The following is a 25,797-nucleotide window of genomic DNA, read 5'->3' as shown; positions in this document are numbered from 1 at the left end:
TGAGCAACAGGAGAGCCAGCACTTGCCAAGTGGCTCGTGGAAATCCCGGGGGCGGTTTCACTCTGCTGGGTCGTTCCCAGCCCAAGGAGCAGCGTCATCATTTAGGGCTCATCCTGGTCCCTGGCTGCACACAGATCTCCCTCCCACAGCTCTTGAGCGGATCCGGCTGGAGTGGCAGTGCTGCCTACCTGCTGCCTCTGAGCTCCTAAGCCAGGGAATGCGTTTGGAAGGCTGTTCTGGGGAGGTGAAGTGGGGCTATCAGGAAAGCTAAAGCCAGTCCCCACATTGCTGATGCTTCAACCAGTCAAGTTTTGGGAACAAAGGGGAGTGCCTTCCCAGCTCCGCGGCTCTGGAGGAGGTGGCTCCGAAGGTGGCTTGTGCAGCAAGAGGCCCTGGCACTGAGCCACAGGCAGGACTGACAGTGAGTGCTGCCTGCTTCGAGCACCAGGAGACTCACAGGGTGTGTGTCCTCCTGCTCTGCAGCTGCTTCCTGCCTCATCTGGTGATAATCCCATGCCTGGCCCCCCATGAGGTGTGAAAAGGCTCTGCCAGGCACCAGCCTATTGTTGGAATGGGAGGTGGAGCAGGACAAGGTGGAGCAGGACATGGGAGCATTGGGACTCACTTTGGGTTTAACCACTGCTCTCCCGCCAATTGCAGAAGCCTGATAGCTGCAAAATGGGGTGGGGACCGTGCTGCTAGGCTGGCCCCGGGGACAGCTGCAAGGGTATTATGGGCTTTTCCAGCCCTATGGGAGATGCTGGGAGGATGGAAGAAGCACCCACCCCACCTCAAGCAGGGTTCAAGAACAGCAGCGCAGGAGGACTGGCTTTAACAGTTTATTTAAAATAAGTTTTGTTACAAAACAGGATATTTTTTAATTATTAAAATACATAGAAACATCTAATCTTACAAAAGGCTGAATTTATTTTTCCCTTTTTTGTTTTTAAATAGAATCCGCCATGGAAGTGCGAGAGGAGAGGGCTGTGGTGGAAAGAGCCATCAGTGCCTCCAGCAGGGATTTCGAGCAGGAGGAAATGTACCCACAGGTGGGTGTTGATAGGTCCAAGGGCAGTCCCATCTCCTCCCATGCCCCTGCCAACCACCATCCCCATACATAAGCCAAGAGGCTTTTGGGCTGGAGGTTTAGGGGTCTTTTTGTTTTCCACTAGTTTTCCATTCCAAGACCATGTAAACAGGTATAAATATTTGAAACACTTTCATCTCGACCACACTGTGATCTCTCTTGACAAGACAACTGGTAAATAACTTTACAGTAGCTTCATTCAAGACTGCTCCATCCCCCCTGGTGCTGTGTACCACAGGCAGACAGCATGGGGCCCTGGCAGCACTGGCACCACGAGGAATGGCAGCTCGGCTCATGCACAGCACCGGGGGCCTTCATGCAACAACAGGGCTTGAGAAACTGACAGGGAAAAGAGCTGCTGGGAGTTTTTGTGGCTTAACGTGGAGGAAGCGCTGCTCTGAACGACATCGGGCAGCTGCCCAGACAGAGTCTTGCAGGAGCTGTGGCCAGGCTGGCCCTGTGGCAGTAGCAGAGGCAGGGCCAGGGGCTGGTCTGGCTCTGCACACCCCTTCCAGCCAGATCTCATTGTAAAAGCAAAGCTGGAGAGATGGAGGGAGCAACCAGCAGCTCCTTGCTGTGGCTAAAAACATCTGTCCAGCAAAAATAAACTCACAGAGCTGAGCATCTGAGGGGGCAGAGCTCTGCCCAGCACCACTGTCCCCCACCCTGAGAGGCAGGGCTGGCTGCTGGGAGACCCTGACCCCATGCTGCTCATGGTGAGAGGTGCCATCACCCTCTGGTCACGGGTCCTGGTGGCCAAGGGAACAGCACCAAAGCCTTCCTGTCTTCCAGCAGCCGTCTCAGTGTCACTGTGAGGGGCTGGGTCCTGCAGTGGGTTTGATGCAGTGGCTGGCACTCGTCACAGGGGCACTGGCCTCAGCTTCCCTGGGGGGAGACATGCATGGATTACAGCAGGCAGGGGCACAGCCACCAGTGCCCCAGCCCCGTCTGGTGGCAGTGTAGCAGGAGCTGGTACCACAAGCATCCCCAGCAGCGTCCCTGCACAGCCCAGCAGCCCTGCCCTGCCTGGGAAGCAGGGCGAAGCAGAGCCCTCCACCAGCGCCAGCCACAGGCACTCACCTGGCAGCCACGGCTGCCCCTAAGTCAGGCTGAAATCGAAGGGGAGAGAGGTTCAGCCTGGTGACATTGCCCTCCCCTTGCCCCCTGAGCCATCAGCAGTGCCTTCGAACCAGGGCACTCTTGGGGAAGTGCTAGCCATGGCTAATTAGCCATTAGTTAATGAGCTGACTACAAATCTGCTCACTCTCCCCTGCAGGCTTTGCCACGGGCTGGTGGCTGGAGCCTCCTGGGATGGAAGGACCCTGTCTGGGCTCTCAAGGTGTCCCACCACCCACCTGAGGTGTGGAGCTTCCTGCGGATGGAGGCAGAGCGACTGGAGAGCTGCCCCGGGCTGGGGATGCGTGGCCCCCGGCCAGGTGGTGCTGCAGAACCCGGCGAGTCACCCTGGGAGGAGAGGGGACACAGCCCCAGGATCAGCCCATGCCAGGGCCCAGAGGGAAGAAATGGGGATGGATGCACAGGCAGACAGTGCATGCCTGAGTAGTGGTGTCCAAATTTCTCAGGGGCTACCATGGGACTGCTGCAAAATGGCTTGGAACAGCCAAGGTGGCAGCATTGGCTGGACACTGCAGTTTGGAAACAACCTGCATCCCACCAGGTGATGGTGCCCAATGGAGGTGGCTCTAGGGGAACATCCAACAGCTCTGGGGACCACGTGTGGGGGCAAAACAGGGGTGATCCCTGGGGTGAGGGTGGAGAGGAAGGGCACTAGCAGCCACTTGGGTACCTCCAGGTGCTCCTGGCTGGGCCATGAGCCCAGCTCAGCCTTGCGGGAGACAGGACCCAGCTCCACAGAGCGAACCCTCTCGGCAAACTTCAGGGAGCACAGCGTCTCACTGGTGTTCTTCTCAGCAGGGGAGACCTGTGGTCAGGGAGGAGCAGGCACAAAGTCACCCTGGCAGCTGCCTGTGCACCCCAAGGGCTCCCCCCAGGCAACCTGCTGCTGCTGGCCGGTGAGATGCTATTATTAACCTGCCCCTCCCAGGCTAGCCCCATCCATCCACGCCTGGGCCAGTGTCTGAGCCAGCTGGATTCCCTGTCACCAACTGCCCCAGTGCGAGGAGCAGCCTGGAATAGCTGTGGCAGGTGCAGGGGCTCAGGCAGCCCCCACGGGGGCTCGGTGTGGGTGCCAGCAGCTGGGAGTGGGGGATCACAAGGCAGGGGTGGAGAAGCTGCCAGAGCTTAAAATCCTCCCAGAAAAAGAGGGGATGGGGAGATGACAATATACGAAGAGATTGTGCCCATAGGGACAGCATCCATGTGCAGGCAGGGAGGGCAGGATCATGGACCTCCGAGTCAATTCCCCATCCCTTGGCCTCGTCTGGGGTGCAGAGACAGAGAGAGAGCTGCCTGTGGCACCACAATTGCAGACTGGATGATGCCCCATGGGCAAGCCCCGTCCCTCAACTCCAGCCCAGCTCCTGCCTCCAGCATCCCTCCCACCTGCCCCAGCACTGGGGCAAGAAGGGACCCAGAAACCACATTGCCTGGCTGTGGGGATACTGACAGGCACTGGGTGCCCAGCCCCTACCTGCACCATCATGAGGGTCTTGCTGTCGCCGCTGAGTGAGTCCTGCAGCAGGTAGGTCAGCTTGGAGTTGCGGAAGGGCACGTGGCCCTGCCGGGAGCGCAGGGCGTAAATGACATCGCCCAGCGCCGACAGGGACTTGTTGATGTGCTGCGCCTCGCGGAGCCGGCTGCCCTCCGCGCCCGACCGCCCGACCCGCTCCGACCCCGCCAGGTCCACCAGGTTCAGCTTCCCTGAGGACACACAGCCAAAACCCCACCGCTGGCATCAGCACCCAGCCTCACACACCCCTGGGATGCCGCAGCCCAGGTGCCCCGGTGAGGGGTTTGCCGTGTGACACCCACCTGTGGTGCGGAGCCCCGTGCTGCGGTCGAGGCCACGGACGGTGACGATGAGGAGGGCGTGGGAGCGAGAGCTGTGCTCATTCAGGTTGGTGCACTCTGTCACTCGTTTGACATGGCCAAACTCGAAGACCTGGGGGAGTCCAGGGAGTTGGGGGGGTGAGGCCAACCTGCCCCAGTCCCACCACAAATCCCCTGTGATCCAGGGATGAACCTGAGCATGGGCTGCCTGGCCCATCAGGGTGATGACCGCTGTCAGGTCTCAGCCTGGGTGATGCACCAGAGGCAGGGGTGACAGGCAGGGCACTGCGGTGACAGCCGCATCCCACTAATCCCTCAGGAACTGTCTGGGCCCCACGCTTTTATTTTTAACCCCCTGTGGCTCACTCCATGGGACAGTGACTGTCACATCACACCCAGGGATCTATTTTGGTCCCTGTTGCTTGCCAGTGCTTCAGAAATGCTCCCAAATCCAGGAGTCACACACCAAAGACCCCTCCTCAGTTCACTGCAACCCTGCTGCCACCCTCCTGTGCCTGCTACCCTCCTGTGCCTGCCACCCCCCATCTCCCCAGACCTTGTTGATGTCCTCCACGCTCTGCACTCTGAACTCAGTGAGCCCGGGCACGTAGAGCTGCCCGCTGCCATCAGGGCACAGCTTGATCTCCAGCTTCTCCTGTGGCTCCTTCCCCAGCAAGTCCCTGGGCAAAGGGGCACCCGTTATCATTCCCATCCCAGGGGCGTGCTGGCATCCATTCCGCGTGTCAGGGCTATGTGCCAACACTGCCAGAGCAGCCGTCTCTTCCCGGGGAGCTGCACATCTTATTTATAGACCTTAACTCTCTTGGCTCTCATGTGCCTCCTCTCACCCAACTCAGACCACGCTCCCATCCCTGTTCCCAGTTATTCTCATGGATGTGCTCCCAGGCCCCTCCCCTCCTGTGGCTGGACTAGGGAGGAAAATATTTCTCATGCTTTCAGCTCCCAGTTACAACTTCCTAAATATAGTGTCCGTGGGCAGGGGAAGGGGGGAGAGGGGGACGCCCCCACCACTGCATCAGGGCCAGGGAGTGGGAGTGATGGTGCAGCTGGGAGCCTGTGTAAATGATGCAGCTCATGGGAAGGGCAGTGTGCACCAAAATAAATTAAAAATAAATCCTTGCAGGGCCAAATGCAGCGCTCAGGGCCCTGGGACAAGTTGTGAGGCCTAGGCAGGGGTGGAGGGATGTGGGGGAGAGCAGCACAGGGTGATGTCCAGAAAAGTTTCTTCCCCCTCCCCGTACCTGAGCGCCTCGTTGTAGATCTCGGCAGCGCTGACAGTGATGGCATAGTCCCAGTCAGCTGCTTTGCTCCGCACCTCGGAGAAGAGGAGCTGCAGGGCCCGCTGGTTGATCCCTGGGTTTGCAGCCGTCCCCTGATGGATTGGGGTGAGAAATGGGATAAAAAACACCCTCTTGCATTTTATTCTGTATTTTTTCTGAGCAGAAGCAAAGCCCAGGGTGCTGTTGTGGAGCAGCAGTGACCATCACACCGGCTCAGCACACTGGGTCTGAGCTGGTCACCAGCCTGAGTGCCAAGACTGGGCACTGCAGGGTGGGAAGCTGAGAAGAAAAGCCAAGCAAACTCACTTCCATCGTGTAGGTTTTTCCTGCCCCTGTCTGCCCATAGGCAAAGATGCAGACATTGTAGCCATCAATGCAGGAGGTGACCAGGGCTTGAACCTCCTGAAACACCTGGGGGAGGACAGGAGAGAGTGAGGAGAAGGTGGCTGCCTCCCCCCCTCATACCAGCAGTGTGAATGGCAGCACCCACCTCCTCCTGGGACGCTTGTGGGGGGAAGACCTTATCCAGCTCAAAGGACACCTGCTTCCCTTTGTGCAGGAGGTGCAGGACAGCATCATCGTCAGCATCGAAGGTCACAGCATTGGCTGCCTCGGGGCCCTCACCGTCCTCTTTTGTGATGGGGCGGACTCGCCCAAAAACACGGATGTTTCCTTGGAGGGGAGAAGCAGAGACTCAGCCATCAAACACGAGGTGGGCTGAAGCATCCCGCAGCCAACCCAACCACGTTATGGGGATGCTCCCCTGTCCCTCCTGTCCCACCTCAGGGACACCACACCCCGCACACCTTTCAGCCGGACCAGCTCATTGTGACACTTCTTGCGGAGCTGCAGCTCCCGCCGGTACTTGCGCAGCAGCTCCCGGTTGGTGCTGTGCACCTCCTCGATGGCCTGGCTGATCTGGGGGCAGTGGAGACCAGTGGCTCAGTGACCCTCTGTAGCACCTCCACCCTGCATGGAGGGGTGCTGGGTGGTGGTCCTGGGAGGGCTCACCTCAGCCCTGGCGCTGCGCAGGGTCTCCTGGAGAAGCAGGGGGAAGTCGCGCACCTGACGCTTCAGGCTGTTGTAGTCGTGGGTGAGGGTGCGCAGTGCCGGCTGCAGCGTCAGCAGGTTGGTCCGGACGCCTGCAGTCACAAGGCAGGGTGGGGGGCAGATGATGACACCCTAACATCAGTCAGGCAACCCTGAGAGTCCCCTGAACCCTCCTCACCTGCCAGGTTCTCGTGCACAGCCTTCATCTCCACCTGGGCGCGGGAAAATGCCTCTTCAATGGCGCGGTTCTTCTCCTCCTCCATCGCCTGCATCTCCTCCAGCATCTGCCCATGGGCTCGCTCCAGCTCAGCCTCGTACATCATGATCTGGGAGAGGAGCAAGTGGGGGGTGACTCTGAGTCAGTGCCCACCTGCTGCCACACTGTGGCACCTGGCAAGCACCAGGCAGGCAGAGAATGTAGGGTGAATTCTGATTTACACCTGTCGCACTCAGACCTGAGCTCGGAGCTGAGCCTCTGTCTTCTGGGAGCTCTGCAGCTGCTGTTCCATCTCCTTCAGCACCTGCTTCTGCATCCCCACCTGCTCCTGCAGGTACTGGTTTCGGGACTGGGTCTCGCACAGAGCTTGTTTTGCCTTGGTTGACTCCACCTCCACCGTCTTGATGATGTACTGCAGGGGAAAGCACCCACAGATCGGGTGTACTGGGGAAACAGCACCTGAGGGGCCTGGGATGGAGCTGATGCTGGCCCAAGGGAGGATAATTTAGGAAATCATGGTGCTGTGCTGATGTGCTCAGGGCAGAGAGACAGGTTGCACTTGCAGGGCACTGTAAGGCACCCAGCCCAACCAGGAAAAATGGAGAGTCCTGTGGTGCCCACCTTTATCTGCTGAGGCTGGGACTTGAGGCTGGCGATGGTCTCCTGGCTGTCCCGCAGCCGCCGGCTGAGCCGCTCCTCCTCCTCGGCTCTCTCAGCCAGGGAGTCCTTGAGCCGCAGCTCCACTTCGGCCAAGCGGTTCGTCTTCTGCTGCACCTCCAGGTCCAGCTCCACCAACTTGGCCCGCGTCTCCTCTGCCTCCCGCTGCAGCTGGGACAGCTGCTCCTGCAGCCCGGCGTTCTCCTGGCAAAGGACAGGACAGACACGGCCATGTCACCCACAGGTGCCCATCACCCTGCCAGCACCACCGCCACCACCGGCGACTCACCTGCAGGTGGGGGCAGTCGCGGCACGGTGCCTGCTGCTGCCGCCGCAGCTCCCGCAGCTCCCCCTCGCATGCCTTCATCTCCTGCCGCAGGCGCTCGTTCTCAGCCGCCAGCAGGTCCCGGTGCTTCTCCGCATCCGTGCCACCCTGCGCCGGGAGCGAATGGGAGAGGACATGGAATCTCCATGCACTCGGGGAGCCCCGGCTTGCTGCCCTCATGGATCCCCCAGCCCGCGGTATGGAGGAGCCCTCCGTGTGCTATTCTCTGTAATTTCATTCAAAGCTCCAGGTGCCCATCAATCTGCCTGCTCCACTGGGAATCACTCAGCCTGCTGCACTGAGGAGCCTCCTGCTGCCCCCACGGAGCCCCAACCCACAGAGGGGCTTTCACTTCCCACCGCAGGGTGACAGCCCCCAGGTCATCAGTGCGACATTGCATTGGACAGAAAATCCCACACTTTTGTCCCTCAGTGTCGCTTGGCTTGCGCGGTCCAAACTGTGACCCCGGGGAGGTTTAATCCATCTCCGCCCATCCCGTGTTCCCTCTTCCTCCTCAGGGACCCAGAGCTCCAGCGTCCCTCAGGGGCAGGGCGGCTCAGTCCCATCCCAGTGGCAGCTCACCAGCTCCGAGCGCAGCCGGCTGATCTCCTGTGCCTGCTCCAGGAGCTTTTCCTTCAGAGTTTCCACCTGTCAACAGAGACTGGGTTAACCAGGAGGCACCTCAGCAGCTCTCGGAGGAGACCCCGCGGTGCCGCCCCAGCCACCAACGTCCAGTCTGGCTCACACTTTTGTTATGCTTTAATTTTCCACCTGGCTCTGAGCGCCTGATTCACACGAGTTGATTAAAATGAGAGTTAATGAAAGCTTTGCTTTGACCTTGTTCAACCATGGGTATAATTTGTCCATGTTGAGCACTAGCAGAAACCATTATTAAAAAAAAAATAGCATCATCTTTGGAGAAGGGAAAAAACAAACCTATCCATAACTGTGTTTGAAGAGCCAGAAGTGCCTTGTTCTGTCCTCACAACACAGCTTTGCTCTACCTTCTTTATTTTTCTTTCTAGGAAAGTTATCTTGGTACAAAGAGGAAGCAAGAGCTCTTCAAGAAGACCACGCGTCTGAGTCCCACAGGAGGATGCTCTCCATCAACCTCCACCTGGGCATCTGCCCAGCCCAAGGGACCAGGCTGCCCTCCCTGCAAAACCAGGTGGATTTCAGAAATCCTCAACCTTTTTTTGTGCAGAGACCAGTAAGGCTCTCCCAAAATCTGCAGTTATTGGAATAAACAGCAGCAGTGAGTGCTTGGTGCAGCCAGCAGTCTCGCGGGCTGTGTTTTAGTGGGGTTTGCCCACCTGCTCTGTCCCTTGCTTGACCACCATGCTTGACCACCCCCAGATCCCAGCCCAGCTCCCAGTTTCCCCGCTCCAGAAAGCCACCAAACCCCTCTCTGGGACACGCCTGGATATTGCCCCATCTCAATAACCAGCAAGCACGGCCCTCTGTGGACCATAATTTAGGAACTGCTGATTAATAACCAATGCAGATGTGCTGACATGAGGCTGTAATTAATCTGGTAAATTATTCAGCCACACCCTTGCAGAGATGGCAGCAGGGCGGGCAGCCCCTCTGTGTGCCCTGTGCTTGGCACGGCCGGGAGCTGGAGCACGGCTGGAGCTCCGCAGCTGCAGGTGGGGGAAGGTGGCTGCTCCCAGCCGGGATTGGGATCTCCCTCCTTCCACAGCAGTCTCCCCCGCTCTGGCTGGGGGCCGAGCGAGCACCGAGTGCTTGAGTGGGAAAACCCCATTTCCATATCCACTGAGGGAGATTATTAAGCTATTTTTATAAGTATTTTTAAGGGAGGGGAGGTACTAAGAAGAAAAGAGTCATGGCTTGTTCCAGGAAAGCCGCCAGCCCAATCAATCAGCGCACACGCTGGAGCCTGCCCACCATTCCCTCTGCCGTGGCGCCCAAAAACATCAATGTTCCTCCATCGCCTACCTGCTTGGGCATCTCCAGCTGCATCCTGTTCTCTGGACGTGACAGGAACTCCTTGGCAGCCGGATCTGGCTCGAGCCATGGCCCGGCCATCCCAAAGCTTTGGAAGTTTGGGCCAGCTCTTCACTCCAGCCGGTGTTGGCTGCGCTTGCTGCCGAACTGGCCAGCGTGGGGCCAGATCCTGCTGCACTCACACTTGTGTCATGCAGAGCATGCCAACCAAATGAGGACAACTACCTCCTCCTTTTTGACACCCGTGGAACAAGCAGAACCTGACTGTAACAGCTTCCACAACAGCCACATGCAAATCCCTTTACAAGCAGCCAAAATTTCCATGTCCCTGGGACGACCCAAGTACTCGTGCTGAGGATGTGCCTGCATCAGTGCAGGAGATGGTTTTGGGGAGGAGTGTCACAGTGGCCAAATCCTGTCCCTTCATCAGACAATTCTGTGCCTTGACATTCACTTTCCACCTGCTGAAAGTCACTAGAATTAAACTGGTAGGTCGGTCTAACAAGCTGATCCTGCAGCAGCTGTCCTGTGCTGGGTGGATGGATGACTGGTGCAGGGCTGCATCCTGATGCCCAAAGCCCTCCTGGCCATGTCATGTCCACAGAGCCACACACCCTTGTCAGCACTATTGTGGTGTCACTCGGGACCACAAGCATCCCAAGGGAGGCACAGCCAAAGCCAAAGAACAGCCAGCGAAGAAGATGCTCTGCGATGGAGATCCTACACTCCTTACAAGTGCAGCCATCACTAACTGCGTGCCACAGTGCTCCAGCCAAGCCACAGCCTGAGGCTGAAGAGCCTGACAGACCCCCTTGTGTCACCCTGTCCCCATCATACCTGGCCTTGCAGCTGGAGAGAGAGGGAGAGCTCGTTGTTCTCCTGGGCAGTGAGCTTCTCCTGCAGCTCCAGCAGCTCCTCCTGCAGCCGCAGCTTCTCCTTCTGCAGATGTGCCATGGAGGCCATCACCTCCTGGATCATGGGGAAGGGCCGGGCCGTGGGCAGGCTGGCGCGTTTCCCACCGCAGAGCCTCCCTCCTGCAGCACGAGCAAAGATGGAGCTGGTCAGGACACGGCCACCTTGCTGGGGAGCAGAATGCCAGCCATGGGTAGCCCCAGGGGCTGAGCTGGAGATGGGAACGCAGGAAACTGGACTTGCACAAGTCCCAGAGAGTGCAGTGACGTGTCAGAGGTGCGTCCCAAGTGCCAAGGTGCTGACCAGAGCAGGCCCAGCTAACGGTGGGGGTCCAGCTGGGTGGGAGCCAAAGGGATCTGCTGATGCCAGCAGAGCATCCCAGGCCACAACACCCAGCACCTGCCCACACCGCTGCACTGTGACCCAGCCCCACCACACGCCGAGATGCTGCTGCCTCACTCAGATAACAACCGCCCTGAGCACGGCGCTGATTCACACCGGCATCCTTTCTTCTGAATGAGCCGGTGGAAAAGCAGTGTGTGATCATGTCATTAAAGTCTGCGTCACTACACACAAACATAATGGAAGCAAAATTAAAATTATACAGCCCATGAATGGCCATATTGCCTAATCCTTGTGTGTTCAGCTTTCTAACCTTCCTAGTATTATTTTAAACATCACTTTCTGCATGTTAATAGAGCCACCAGTGCTGACAGAAGCCAACCTGGCCGTACATCAGAGCCTACCAAATGACCTGGTAGTTCCCAAGAAGCAATGAGCTGGTGTGACTCATTCCCAATGTGGGGATGAGGCACTGCAGCGGGAGAACTGACGGTCAGGATCCCGGCTGCCCGGCGCCCTTCCCTGCCTGCTGTGGATTTCATCTGCTGCCACCAGAAACCTGAGGTTTCACAGGCAGGAGCTGGTGCTGGGAATCACCATGCTGCCTGCAGGAAGATGCCACCTGCTTCATGGGAAACGTCCTGAATGCAAAAAGAGAGACTTTTTTGTCTGTGAATCAGATTTTATACCTTTAAATGGAGTTAAGGAGGCAGCAGAACGTGCAAAGGTGAAATGCTGGGACCAAACCACAGCTCTGCTGCTGATAGCACGCCATGGGACTTAGCCAGCAGTGGTTGCGGAAGTGATCATCAGGTTTTGTCTTCCTGACATGGGCTGGATACCCCAAAAAGAGCACTGTCAGGTGCTGGCTGCTCAGGCAGGGGACTGTGGTCTTCTCTTTAAAATCAACACACAAAAAATCCACCCTGAAATGTCCAAAGTTGACAGGAATTCCAGCTTTCGCCCCTTGGGGCGTGTGCAGGGATAAGACAAAATTACAGGAAGCACCAGGCTCCTGTGGACACACTACATGTCTGCACACATTCACACTAATCCTGGACTGGGATCCAAGGCAGAGCCAGGTTCAGAGCCGCAACACTCAGCTGCAGGTCAAACTGCCAGGCAGGAAAATCCCCCACAGATCATGCCTTCCTCCACACTCCAGCACCTTCCTCCTGCAGCAGCATCCATGGGAGAGGAGATGCCCTGTGTTACATCTCCCCCTGGGCAGATGTGCTGGTGGTGGTGCATGGTCTGAGTGTGGCAGGCAGGGCACAGTGACCCTCCTGCTTTCCAAAATGCTCTGAAAGCCATCTGGAAAGATACCTGCTCCTCGGCTCTGCCCTGTTACCATTGCCATGCAGACCCCCCCTCTCCTGCATCCCTGCCCCTTCCCAGCCACCACTCTGCACTGGGAGCTGCTCTGGGATGCAGCTGGGGACCACGCCAGGAGCAGCTCCCGAGATGTGCCCTGACAAGCTCACACAATTCAATCCTGACGGAGAAAGACAGGAAACCATGGGATTTCTCCACCCTGGCACAGCCACGCATGCTGCAAGCGTTTCCACACACGTTACATTTTCCTTAAGAAGGAGGAAACAGCAGTGGGTTCACCGGAGCTCACCTGCTCTGTTCATCCAGCTCAATAATTCATCGGTCCCTGTCACCAGCCAGCAGCTGGCTGGTGTTGGATTTCTTCTGTGACCTGCTCCCCGCAGTGAGCACAGCCACACATCTATCTGCACCCCAATAGAGGAGAGGTTTCCTCGATACCCACTGGCAGGTACCAAGCCCTCGTTGCATCCCATCCCTCCTCCTGAGCGCTCAACACTGCATCCCTGCTCTCTCCTTACCTGCTTTCTCCAGGTTCATGGTGGAGGCTGCCTGCACCGCTGTGGCAGCCGCTGGCTCACGGGGGGATGCAGGAGGCTCCTCCGTGGCCGGTGTCGGGGCACGGTGCTGGGTCTCCTCCCGCCGCTTGCACGTCCTGTCCCGCAGGGCCTGTGTCTGTGAGGAGAAACAGGTCAGAGAGCTGAGACAGTGACTGCCCACACTGTGCTGGACACGGTGCCAGCAGCTGGCACTTCACCGGGCTGGCCAGGAGGAGTGAGCAGGGCGGGAAGTGCAGAAGACAGAACAGTGGAGCCTGGGGAAACGCCCCCACCAAGGGTGTTCTGTGTTGGGAAGCTGCCACAATGAACTTATGTTTTCAGTTCTCCCCATAAACAATTTCCCTCAGTTTGGCCATGCAGTTATACTGAATATTTCCTATTTTTCTCTCTATGGCCTTAAAAAGAAAGAGACTCTGACTTGCAGGCATGGCTCATGCCCTCTGGGATGGAACCCAGCTCCAAAAAAATCAAAAGAAATCTCAAAGGAGCTTTCATAAGGCTGCTATAAAACGTGATGATTGGCCAAGCTCATTCTGCTCAAGAATGCCTTTTCTTTCTTAAAGCTTATCTCAGAGCCTGTGGCATCACCCCACGGGCCAGTGATGCTGAGGAAACCTCACCCCAGCAGAGGGGCAAATACTTGGTACACGCCAGTAATTTGAGAGTAATTTGGAAGGAGGCGGCAGCATCCTCCTGGAGAAGCCGCGTGTCTGCGGTGCCTCTACATCTGAGACTCCAGGAGGGTTTTGCCGAAGGGAATTCATCGAGGCTGGTGTGTGATAAGAAGGTGTTTTCCTTCTTTTCAAAGAAGGGGAATTTGAATGATTTGCCTGAAGCCTGGAATGAACTAGTGGCAGCCACAGCAGTACATGGTGTCCCGACACTGTCCCTGGCCATGGCACCCTTCCACCTCCTTCTCCTCCATCCCACAGGCAAACACCACCTCATGGCACTGCATTTTCTTATCACACTTCTGCCTTGAGTTCTCCTGCCAACATGACCCATAAGTGACCCAGAAAATGCTATCCTGTTATGAACACTGTTCCCCTTTTTTGATGCCTTTGACTCCCCAGAGATGCTTTTCCCTCCCCTCCCAGGTGGCAGCTCTGCTCAAGGCAGGCACTGCTGGGGTCCAGGCAGAAACTGGTTGTGGTGATGGAGGGAACCAGTTGGCTCCCACCTGGATGGCCCAGATAGGTGTGGGGCATTCTCCCCACCACCCCAAAACTGCCCTCCCTACACAAGCCATGGCTGGCTCGACGCTCCTCACCTGGAGAGCCCGGCAGAGCCCACGGGGGTTTGCAGTGTCCAGCCAGCTCACGCTGAGGATTTTATGGTGAAGCAGTGCCGGCAGCAGAGGAACCTGGGGAGAAGTGCCTGCTCCGCTCGCAGTGCCGAGCCTGTCCTGCCCACGGCCTGAGATGGAGCAAAGAGCATCCCTGGATCCACCTGGGAGCCCAGGACGGACACAGCCTTTGGCTAGCTCAGCAAACCCACCTCCTCCTCCCTGCTGCCGCCACTGCACCGGTGTGGCAGAGACAGTGCATGACTTGTATTAAAAATGTTAATTATGTTAATTAGAAAAATTAGTCCTCCAGGGGGCGGTTGACAATGACTAGTAATGAGAATTCAGGGTGTAGCATCCATCTGGCCTCTGCAGGACCAGATCTGTCCCCCCACCAGGGATATCCCAGCTCTACCCCTTGCCAAGCTGCTCCACTTCCTGCGATCCTATCTCAGAAGAGCTGCCAAAGCCAGCTTGCATCACCGAAACCAGACGGACGGACCCTGACAGCGTCACCTCCCTCCGCTGCCCCCAAATATTTCCTTCATTTGTCAGGCAGCCAAACCTGAAAGCAGCCAGGGCAGCACTTCCCTGTCCTGCTGAGCCGCACAGAAGGAAAACAGCAACTCAAAGAGCCTTCTCTCATGGCTGTGTCCTCCTCTGTTACAGGAAAAGCAGCTGGCGAGGGCTACATCCCACTGCTCGGGGACCCTGTGCCCACCCCCACCTGTCTGCCACAAGCACTGCCACCATCACAGGTGGCCAAATCTCTTCTCCAGCTGGCAGGGAAAAAGTCAATCACTCACAAATCAAACCTCAATAATGCAGCCTTTTTCCCCTAAAACCATCCAGAGGAAGTTGAACCAGAGGTGGAAGCAATGTTTGGAGGGAGATGTGTCCTGATGAAGTTAGTCCACCACTCTGGACTTCTTCCCAGCCTCTAATTATCCATAACATTTTGCGCACACCGTGAAAATTGAGCATTTCCAAAGCTCTGGCAAATGCCTGGATAACAGATGAGTTCCCCATCCCAGCACAGGCCGTGGCAGCTGCTGGGGAGAGGAAGCGCTGAAAAAACTTGGTTTTGGAGGCTTTAATGCCAACCAGCATTTGGCTGGACTGGCTAGAGCGCCAGAGAAGAAGCCATGCCCAGAGAAGCGGCTGCCAGCTCAGAGGGATGGCAAATGCTGAAACCAAGAGAAAAAAACGTCCAAATAGGGGGGTTCAGCCTCCCCCTTTGTCAAAACCCATCCGGCACCATTGGTGAGGGAGGTGGGAAGGGCTGTTTCCCAAGAAGCGGCTGCAGGTTGGGGCAAGCAGCTCCCCGCCTGCCTGCAGAGCAGCTCAGCCTCCATAGAGGAAAACTCCGACTAAACTCACCCATGGGGTCCCTGCACCAGGGAGCCCTTCCAAAGGCTGGGAAGAGGCAAAGGCCCTGCATTTGCCCTGCTATGCAGATCGTTCTGTTTTCTTTCTCACATGTTAAATTTTAACCTATCTCCCTAAGTTTCCCCCTCGGAAGGGCCAGGAGGGAGATGGAGGCAGCCTTCTCTTCTCACCAGCTGGCTACCCAGAGCTTTGTGCCTGCTTCTGCGTCCCCGTTTCTCAAATCTTGACCTTCATCCGGAAAGAAATGTGAAAAATGCAGGCTGGCCTGTTCCCAGCCTCTCCTTCCCCAGTGAGCAGGGCGTGAGCGCGGCAGGCTGAGCCCCAAGGGGCAAGGACAAGCCATCGTGCTGTACTCACCGGCCGGGGCAAGGTCCTTCGTCTTCCAGGCGGCTCCGGCGGAGGGCCCGGATCCCAGATCCCAGGCGGTGCGGGATGTGATCATGGCACGGGGGTCCCGAGTACAGCAGCACCTCTGCAGAGAAGCGCAACAGACATCTCAGCCGGTCTCATTGTCCAGCTGTAAATCCCGGCGGGACGTTCTGGGGCAAACCACGACGGTAACACCGGCTCCGACTCCCGAAACCCGCAGGAAGTTGCATCAATCCCGTTTAATGCTCCCGAAAAGGCGACAGCCTCGGGCTCCCTCCGTGCTCCCGGCGGATGTGACATAAACCGTGTCTGCAATTAATTTACTCATTCCTGAAGCCTCTCCAGGCCCCTCCTAACCTCGGGCTGGGGCTGACTTAGGGAGTTAGGAACTCCGGGACCACGGGCAGCCCTGCACCCGGGCGGCACCGCACCCACCGCATCTCACCGCACACAATGCCCTGCACTGCACCGCTCCGCACACAGCGCTCCGCTCCGCTCGGCACCGCCCGCTCCGCTCCGCACACACCGCACCGCACTCGCCGCACCTCACCGGGGCCGCTTCGGCGGGGAAGGGGCGCGGAGCCGCCCTCCTGCCCGCCCTAGGGTCCCTCGTTCTCCCAGCCAGCGGCTCCGGGCGGGCGGGACCCTCAGCGGGGCGGTGCCGGTGCCGGTCCCAGCGAGCAGGAGGCGCAGCCCCCGCTCCGCGCACCCCCGGTGCTGGTCCCGGTGCCGCTGGCACCGCCCGCCGCAGGCTAACGGGGAGCCGCGCTCTCGCCGCGCCCCGGGCGCTCCGTGACAGCGCTCCCAGCCCGTAGACAAAGGGAGCCCCGGTCCTGCCCGGCTCCCCCGCGCCGCCGGTGCCGCCCCGCGGGGCCACTTACCGGGCGCGGGGCGGCGGCAGCAGCGGGGCACCCGGCACCGGCCCCGGCCCGTCCCCGCCCTCCCGGGCACTTCGGTAACGGAAGCGCCGAGCTCCACCCCGCGCTCGTTGCCACGGAAACCCGTGAAACCCCCGACGGGCGGCGGAGGAGGGGCCCCCCTTCCCGCACCGGGCAGCGGCGGCGGCTCCAGGGGCACGGGGCTCCGGAGGGGCGGCACCGGGCCGACTGTGGAAAGCTCCCGGGGCGTCCCCGGGACACCCCTGGCCCCTCTGGCCAGAGCCCTGGGAGCACAGGGGTGCCCCGGTGTTGCCCGTGCCCTTCCCAGGGCGGGCCGCCCCCACCGCGCTCTCCTGACCCTCACTTGGCATAGCCCTGGGGGCTCCCGGTGTGTCCCGGGTACTCCCGGTGTGTCTCTGTCATTCCCACCCCAACCCCGGTGCTCTTCAGGGAGTTCCAGTGTAACCATCCCACATGTGCACCCCTCCTGGCATCACTCATCATGGTGACCCTGGGGGACCACGGGGACAGTGGTGCTGATGACCCACACACCGAGGACCTGTCTACCCAAACTATGCCCTCCTCACACTCTGCCACATCCCCGCTGCTCCCAAACACTGGTGCATCTGCTGGCAGCAATGCCAATTGGCACCCCGGGCTCACCGGGCCCAGGGACACAGATTTCACATGGAAAACAACCTGTTTCTAACCCAGAGGTGTGGAGAAAACAGCCTGATATGCCAAGACCACTACAAAGGCCCTGCTGTCAGAAAGGCAACAGAAAATCCTGCTTTAGATATAATATATACATCTTTTTAGGGTGTGATTTGTATCTGCCTCCCTGTATTGCACACACAACCCTCACGGTAATGGCTGGTTTGGGTGACACAAGTCACTCATGACTTGTTCATGGTAATGAACTGGCAGTACCGGATATTTCCCATAACAAAGCTGAACTTGGCATCCTTGGTGGTGGCAGCGGGTGCCCTGTGCTGATGGCTCACATCCGCATGCCTGATGGCAGGCTGACCTGTGTCCCACGTGGGTTTGGGGATGCAGGAGTGGCTGTCCCTTTGGAAAGAAGGGTTTGATGCCAGCCCTGCAATGTGCTCCCCTCAGACCTCAGACCACCTCTGATTTTGCTGCACTCAGTCCCAGCCTTTTGCTCACTCCTGGCCAGGTTAGGAGCAGGATTCAGCCTTGTCCTTTCATCCTGGCATGTCCCTCTTGGACATTCTCAGAGACTCCCCAGGAAACACTACTCCATCCTCTGTCATGAGCCAGCCACATGGGTGAGGGGTAATAGAGAGTCACTGATGTGGGAGGACAAGCTGCTCTAGCCACCCCACAGCAAGGGGTCTGTGAAGGGTCACCTCCATGTCCCCATGGCACAGAAACTTGCCCCTGAGAAGCCAATGCCATCCTGGCCTGGCAGCACTCTCCAGCCCTGCACTGCATCTGCCATTCCGCTGCAGCCAGTGAAACCCTCCCAGCCTCCCCTTCCCTTCATCGGAGGTTTATTGGCATTCCCAGCATGGATCCTGGCATGGATAGATATAGGCGTGTGTGCCTATAGACAGACATCCATATGTACATACATTTACCCACAGAGGCCCTAAGCAGTGTCTAATTTGCATCAGTACCCCATTATCTGTGCAGCTCCTGAGGCTGGCTTGGGGATAATATTGACATACATAAAGTTACTTTCCCCTTTCCGATAGCAACTGTAAAGCCATATCATCGCTGACTTCATTTATGAGCTGTAAAGAGTAAAATAAATGTTTATGTAAATTACTTTAACTGGTAAGTAATTTCCTGGCTTTTGAATGCTTCAGGTTTTTAATGGTATTGCAATTATGCAAAGCACATAAGTTGTATCAATTACATCAAGTAAGTCCACATTAAGCAGGCACATGCGTGAATTCTCCAATTTAGAAGAATAACTCAATGAATAAGCATGGATCAAAATCTGAGAAGCAGGAAGGATTCTGTGCCAACAGCCCTATTCAAATAGTCACCTGTGAGCATTACAAAACCCACCCCTCCCAGCTGCTGGCCTGTTTTTGGCAAGGACAGCGTGGCTCTCTGGCAGCCCCAGCACACCAGGAACAGGCTCTCCAGGGTTCCAGAAGTGGGATTACCCTGGATGCACGCAGCTGGCCAGGTGCCAGCTCCCTTTCCCTGCACTGCAATGCTGTTTGGCTCAAGGGAGCACTGTGGATCCCAGGGGATGCCTACTTGCTGCGGGACAGTCTGGGGGGCCTGCGGGCAGTGGGGACACATGGCAGCCTGTGCAGGCAGCAGGTACCCTGCTCGTACCCCCTCTCTGCAGGGATTCACCTCCGCTGGCTGGGATAATCCCAGCCTGGTCCCCCAGCGATGCTCCCATCCTCCTTTTCTTGTCTGTCATGTCTCCGTGACCTGAGCGAGCATCGGCTGACGACATTGCTGGAGGTATTTTTAGAAATGCCGCTTTGCAGGCAGGCAGAGGAACAGCAGCGAGGAGCGGGGCTCGCCGCCAGCAGCACCTCCTGCCAGCGCCCAGCAGGTAGCGGGAAGGCTCGATACGTCGATGACCATCAGTGCTAAAACATCTGCCCCGCGTGGACAGCACCAGCCCGCCACGGGGCACACTGCCAGGAGACAGTGACCCTGGCACGGGTTTAGCTCTGCTTTTAGCCTGTGCCGTAGCTGAAAAGCATCGCTGCTGTAGTGCTGTGAAGTCAGGCAGGTTAATTCGCCTTTTACTTGGATGAAGGGAAGCTCCAGTGATCGAAACACATCACCGAGTGGGGCCCTTTGTATTGGGTGTTTGTTCTGCCCTAAGCAAATATTTAACCTACATCTGTAAGACAGCTAAAAAATTCCCCAAATGCCAGAAAAAATGTAACTCCTCCTACTCTCCCTTCGAGCAACCTGATAACCTGGTCTAGGAATGCAGGCGGGAGCACACCTGATACCGGAAACCTATTGTATGTTGGGATGCTCCCTGTAGAAAATTCCCACCAGAAGTACCAGACAGCGTGAGAACGTGTCCCCAGAGCACAATTAATTATAAACCAGCTCATTATTCTAATTTTGCTCCTCCTTGAGGAGGTGAGGGGATTTCTCAGCTTTGCTGAGGCATGGTTTGCCAAGCCTACATGAAATACTTTTGCAAAGCAGGAACGAGCCCCCTGCATTCCTACATTCCTACATTCCTACATTGCCATTTCATACGACAGGAGTTTTAATTAAGTCTTAACATGCTCCTGAGAAATTTAATACTCATTTTAAAGTTCCCTAGCTGCATTAATTCAACCCTGAGGCTCTGATCCTTGAGATAGAGTTGTGTGGAACTGGGTGGAGAGCAGGAGCTGGGCAGGGGTGTTTCAAGGACGCCTGCCAAAATCCAACACACGGGGATGCTGCTTCAGCTGCTGGTGGTGTTTCTGCAGCTCAGCACCTTGGCCAAGCCCCTCGAAACAGTTAGGCTGGGTTTGGGCAGCCCAGGGCAGCCCAGAGCCAGTCCACAGCCGAGGTTCTGGCTGCTCTGGCTGGGAGCTGCTGCATGCCTGGCTCAGCTCTGCCTGTGTCCCCCGTGCAAATCTCCTCTATATCAAGCAAATGGCAAAAACAACACCTTTTTCAACCTGCTGCATTCAGGTAGACAAAACCTCTGCTGTGCAGGCAGCCAGGGCAGTCCCATGTGAGATGTAGCAGCCATTGAGTGGGTCTCTTCCACCCTTCCAAATTTCTTATTTCAGACTTCAGTGCACACCATCTAAGCAAACCTCAGCCTCCTTCTCCCTTTTACCTACCTTTTATCTTTGTCATATTTTTCAGCTGGCTTCAGGTACAACTCTGGTTTGGCTTTAATGCCTCTGCCTCCCCTAAGCAAAACAGCGCCGGGCTCATCTTGTGCCTCTCTGGCTGCTGGGGACTGGGGAGCTGCTCTGTGGGAGGACTGCAGCTCACCTCCCAAGTCATTAATGTTTCATGGCATTAATCAACACAGGCTTCTGCTTATAAAGCACTTCTTAGAAACAAGGCTAAGAATAAGCACGAGGTGTCCTGGCTGAGGCTAAACCCTCCCTGCTGACTGGGGGATGCCCGTGCTGGTTGGAGCGGACCCAGAGAGGGGGCAGCTTGACACCAAGTGAATTCCATCCAGGCCTTTTCGTCCAGCAAATAAAAATTCTGGCTGTACCGGAAAGATGGCTGCATCCCAGGAGGAGATCCTGGACCTCCTAGCCTGGAAGGAGCCCACCAGCACTCTCCCAGCTAATACTTACAGGGCATCCTTGGGACCCTCTGCTTGGGACCTTGGGTGCTTTCTGCAGTTCTTTTTAACTAAAGAAGTGTCTGAAGATTGAAGCTGCAGGTGGGCAATTGGGATCTTTTCAGAATTTTACTACTTCTGGTGCTCATTTTCTCCTTGAAGCCAACCCCCACAGTGCCACTGAGCCTGTTACCCTGGCTGGATGACACTGGTGACAGGGTGTGCAAAGACAGGCTTCCCTCTGCACAGGCAGAAAGGAGGGGAGCCATCTCTTTAAGAAATAGATTCAGTTCTCAGCAAACCCATTTATTTTTAGTGCCCTCCAAAGTGTGCTCGACTTTGGAGAGGAAACGAAGCAAAAGCAGTAATTCTGAATAATTTAGGCAATAGAGTTTTGGGGCTGTGGTAAGTGTCTGTGCTATGCTGGGGCAGGGGCTGGAGGAATACAGGGCTCACTAATAGCATCCAGCTGATTTAGCCATGGGCAGAGGTAAATCAGTGAGAGCCTCTGCAGGGAAGAGGGAAATATCCCTGTGGTCATAAAGCAAATGCACCCATGCGAAGGAAAACACCGTGATGAGTGATGGGCTCAGCTGCATCCTGGCTGCATTGCGAGAGCTGCACCCAACAAAGGGATGGATATGCAAATGAGGTGGGATATTCACCGATGGAATTAAGCAGCTTTCCTGCTAACTGGCTTTGGCTGCTTGATATCCAGCTGTCTGCAAAATCCCACTGAGAGTCCATCCTGGCACGGGTACAGCACGCTGGCCCCTCAGGCCCTTGGCTCACTCCGTGTCACCTCTACGTGCCCTAGGAATGCTCAGCAGGCACGGTCCAGCTGCTCCACCTGTCCCCCCACGCCTCAGGGCTGGTGTGTGTGGGATGCTGGACCAATGCTGCTCTGCAGCTTTGACACCAGGGGGATGGAAACGTTATCCTGCCGTGGATCACTGACACCCGCCGTGTGTAATGGATATCCCAGTGCTCACACCGCCCCGCTCAGAGCCCCACAGCGGCGGGGCATCAGCAGAGATCCTTCACCACAGCCTGTGCCCAGCCGTGCCCAGGTGCCCATTTGCATCCAATCCCCATTTCCCTGGCACTGTGGGGATGCTCCCACTGCCTCCACGCACTGCTGGGTGATCTCTTCCCCACTGCTATCTGCACTGAGCTGGAGCATTCCAGCCCGCCCCATATTATCACAGCTTCCCACTCACCAAGAAAAAAGGCTGAGGTCTTTCTAGTTTAACATACTGGAGCATATTTCATGGTGATTTCATCATTATGGACCCAACTGGGACCAAATTATCTTTTTTTTTTTTAATTCTAAGGTGCAATTGAGATTGTGAAGAAAACTGCACTCAGTTAAGAGTGAGTCACCAAAGAGATCCATGAATCTACCTGCCAAAATTTTACAGGAAAAACTGCGTTTTCCTGTTAACACAAAAATAGATGCACAACTACCACAGAAACTCATCCTGTTTCAAAACAAAAGCAAAATTTCTTGTTCCTGTGCTGATGCTTCAAAGATTCTCTTGCAGCAGACTATAGAATTACAAACTGCAAACACAGTGCCAGGATCTGTCCTCAAAGCAGGCTTTACACCCAGTAAGGGTCTTCTGCTTCCTGGCTGAGCCAGGGGAAGTTGGGGAGACAAGCAAAAGAAACATTGAATTCCAGCCTCCTGCTAAGGTTTAGGGAAAAAGGAGCAGCGCAGTGCTGTGCAAGACTATTTTAGAACAGAAAAGTTTTACATCTACGCCCAATGAATATTAAACAGCCACACACTTCAGCTCTGCCGCCTGCGCCCGGCGCCGCGTGAGCAGACTTAATTTCTCTTTATGGAGAGGAGCAGACCCACACCCAGATTTTCATGCATGTGCCTTAGAGGTCAACGGGATGTGAAGGGTGAACCCAAGTCTTCTCTGCCAGGAGATCCCTTCAGCAATCACTCACAACTGGAAAAACAAGGAGACATTAAGGAAAAGCTGGCAGCGCAGGCAGGGTTTAAGCAGACTGACATGGAATAACTGCCAGCTTGCTGGGAACTTCATGTAAACCTTCCTGGGCTTTCACATCTATTTGCAGATCCAAGAGAGGTGTCAGGTGAAACCATAAGGATGAGATGGAGAAGGAAATGATACGAGGTGGGGCCAAGGCATGGCCAGGGCACTCCAGGGCTCAGGCACCTCTATTCAGTTATCTTCACCTTCAGCCCATCAGACAAAATGTGCTGCTGAATTAACCCCCAAGGAAACAATAGCAAAATAAACACAGAGCCTGTGTGCAAACATCCGGGAATGTCTCATGAAAACAACTCCAATCCAAAGGCATTCTGCTGGTTTTAATCCTCGACCTTCGAGCTCGACACAGACTATGCCCTGCTTGCCCCCAGCCCCTGCCACTGCTCTCACCTGTGGACCCATCCAGGCCAACCCTGGTCCTGGGCACTTTTTCTGGAAGCATCCTCCTCCACAGGCGAGTCTCCTCACGGTGCCCACGGGTCTGCAGAAGCAGCCCTTGAGGCTGCGGTGCTCACACTCCTCATGGTGGGCAGGGATGCTCTCTGCAGCCTGCATCCCACTCCTCCTGCTGCTCCCCTTGCTCCAGCCCTGCACCAACAATCCTGCCAGCACCCACAGAGTGTGCATGGCTCAACACAGCCCAGGAAGGGGCGCTGAGCTCTGGATATGGTCCATGGGAACCCCTCCTCAAGCCTCTCTCGGACACCGGGGGTGAGGCAGGCTGGCCGATGCTGGCAGCAGCTCTCTGGGGTGGGATCCTTCACCCTGCTTTTCCACACGTGGTGCCCCAGGGCTGGCACGCCAGCACTGAAAAATCGTTGCCTTTTTTCCAAGGGCTTTGTCGACTCTGTCCCAGCCTCAGGGGTCCCTGAGTGAAGCCCCCCTGCAGTTCTCTTCTTCCCTTATCATGGACCAGTAAATGCTGTAAAGACGGTCCCTGACGGTGCCTGGTCCCAGAAGGGTCCCAGTGCTGGTGCAGAGACAGGGTGGTAGGACTCCCCAGGGATGCTCCACTCGCTGCCAGCCTCCCCAGCAAGCCAAGGCAGAGGATGGCTGCCTGCACCAGCGCTGCCTTCACCACCGTATTTCTCAGCCTATGCAAACCTCTTGTGGCTCTGTCCCATCCCTGGCCAGAGATGGAGACAGCACTGTCCCCTCCACTCCCATCTGCCAGTGCATTAAGAAAGTGAGAGCTGATTAAAGCCCGTCCTGTCCTGAGCACCATTGGTCCCCAGCAGATTGCTGACACTGCTGATTTAGGGGCAGTGGCAGACAGGTGGACTTCCCTCTGCCCACAGACATCCAGTTTTAGATGGGTTTGGGGTTGCTTGGGTCTGAGCATTTCCTATGGTCACAAGAAGTGCTTTAATTGCAGAAAATTAATGTGTTCATTTGATTTTCTTTTTTCTATCATCTGTTAAAAGGTTGGTTCAGGCAGTGCCTCTCCTTGCAGCTCTGCTCCTCCATTGCACACCACGCAAGGATGCTGAGATGGGATGGGAAGGAGTTTCTGTTAATGGGGTGCCCACAGCACCCCATTAACCCACAGCAACTGGAAGGCCCCTGTAGCACCAAAAACTCTCCTGTTTCTCAAGGCAGGCCAGCTGGAAAGCTCCATTTCCCTCCCATTAATCTCCACCTGCCAGCATTTTCTAGAAGGCAGTTAAGAACATTGAAACTGGGGAGATTTGCAAAATAAACAGCGATCAAACGCAAAGCCCTGGGTTCCTGCTCTAAGGGTGTCTGCCAAGACACACAGATCGTATCAGGCTAATTTACAAAAGGAAAACCGCCCTAATTAGTGTTCAGGAAAGCACTTTAATGAGAAGAGCATTAGTGCAAAAAGCAAGAGTGCCAAGAGGTCAAGCTGTTCCTAATGCCAGAAAAACAGGAAATGGGGCATAGCTGATCTCTGCCCACCCAAGCCGCAGCACCATTTTCTCTTTTTTTTTTAGTAATATCTCGGGCTATTAGTGAGGAATTTATAAAACCCAGAGCCCAATGCCCAGTGGCAGAGCAGGGCCCCTGTCGGCAACAAGCTCTGAGCATGGCGATGCCAGGTGTGGATAGGGCTCCCTGCAGCCACCTCCCCTCCTTTTTGGGGCAGAGGGCAGGTTTTATGGAGTTTCCCCCTGTGAAGGGAAGAGCAGAAGCCCTGTCAATGCCACAGCCCCCTCTCGCCTCGCCGGCTCTGGCGGTGGCCAGTAACCTTGGCAGCGGAGGGATTTGCACGTGATATTGGTATTTCTGCAGCACAAAAGAGCCTCTTATCTAGAGTGAGTAACTGGTCTGGCTGGTCTTCATTCCTCTGGGTATTGCTGAGGCAGAGCATCATGGGGCAGCTCATGTGATGCTCCCCATGGAGCAATTTCGGACCATCCACGTGATGCTCACGCTGGGATCATCCATGGGGAGACACATGGGAGGCTCCAGGACACCCTGGATGCTCACACAGCCCCACAGCAGCGGTCCCACTGTGGGAGGCAGAGCCAGCCCTCCCCACCACTTCTGGCAGAGAAACTTGGGAATGGAGCAGTGGCCATCCCAGTGAGCTCAGGTTTGCAAAATGAGCATCTGCAAACATGATGTGTGAAGCAAACAAAACAAAAGTGTGAAGCAATTTGGGCCATGCTGGTTGTCCCCAGGATGTCACAGCCCAGAGCTGGCAGGGGTGCCCCCTGGCACCCCCACAACCTGATTTATCTCACTTCTCCTCTTGTTTACATTTCTTCTCAAATTCCTTCCAATTTACCCAAGAAAACAGTTTTGAGGCTTTAAGGGTTCGACTTACAGCTCTTCTCGTGCATCAAGTGACTTCTAAAAGCGGGGGAAACTGCATGAAAGAACATAGGTTCCTAGGCTTCAAT

At 56.3% G+C, this 25,797-nt stretch overlaps 1 protein-coding gene across 8 annotated transcripts; it reads right to left on the bottom strand.

The window, feature by feature from the left end:
- Positions 1–823: 823 nt before the first annotated feature.
- On the bottom strand, positions 824–24,085 carry KIFC3 (kinesin family member C3). Of its 8 annotated transcripts, XM_039558370.1 has the most exons (22): positions 23,321–24,085; positions 15,753–15,867; positions 13,992–14,137; positions 12,683–12,836; positions 10,413–10,609; positions 8,190–8,255; positions 7,572–7,715; positions 7,247–7,486; positions 6,864–7,037; positions 6,587–6,734; positions 6,370–6,500; positions 6,165–6,276; positions 5,849–6,030; positions 5,665–5,769; positions 5,320–5,450; positions 4,614–4,737; positions 4,040–4,169; positions 3,699–3,928; positions 2,895–3,029; positions 2,443–2,551; positions 2,168–2,196; positions 824–1,972 (listed from the first exon to the last, which is right to left on the bottom strand). In XM_039558370.1, the coding sequence occupies exons 1-21, from the start codon at positions 23,555–23,557 to the stop codon at positions 2,192–2,194; spliced, it is 3,015 nt and encodes a 1,004-aa protein (XP_039414304.1). In that variant the 5' UTR covers positions 23,558–24,085; the 3' UTR covers positions 824–1,972; positions 2,168–2,191. The 8 variants fall into 8 exon arrangements, with proteins under 8 accessions (XP_039414304.1, XP_039414303.1, XP_039414309.1 ...); XM_039558369.1 differs by lacking the exon at positions 2,168–2,196; XM_039558375.1 differs by lacking the exons at positions 2,168–2,196; positions 23,321–24,085 and adding an exon at positions 20,443–20,569.
- Between the last annotated feature and the right edge of the window lie 1,712 nt (positions 24,086–25,797).

Source organism: Corvus cornix, chromosome 11, assembly GCF_000738735.6.
Source record: "Corvus cornix cornix isolate S_Up_H32 chromosome 11, ASM73873v5, whole genome shotgun sequence".
NCBI lineage: Eukaryota > Metazoa > Chordata > Aves > Passeriformes > Corvidae > Corvus > Corvus cornix.
The sequence above is the reverse complement of the archived record's forward strand: the minus strand, read 5'-3'. Positions and strand labels throughout refer to the sequence as shown.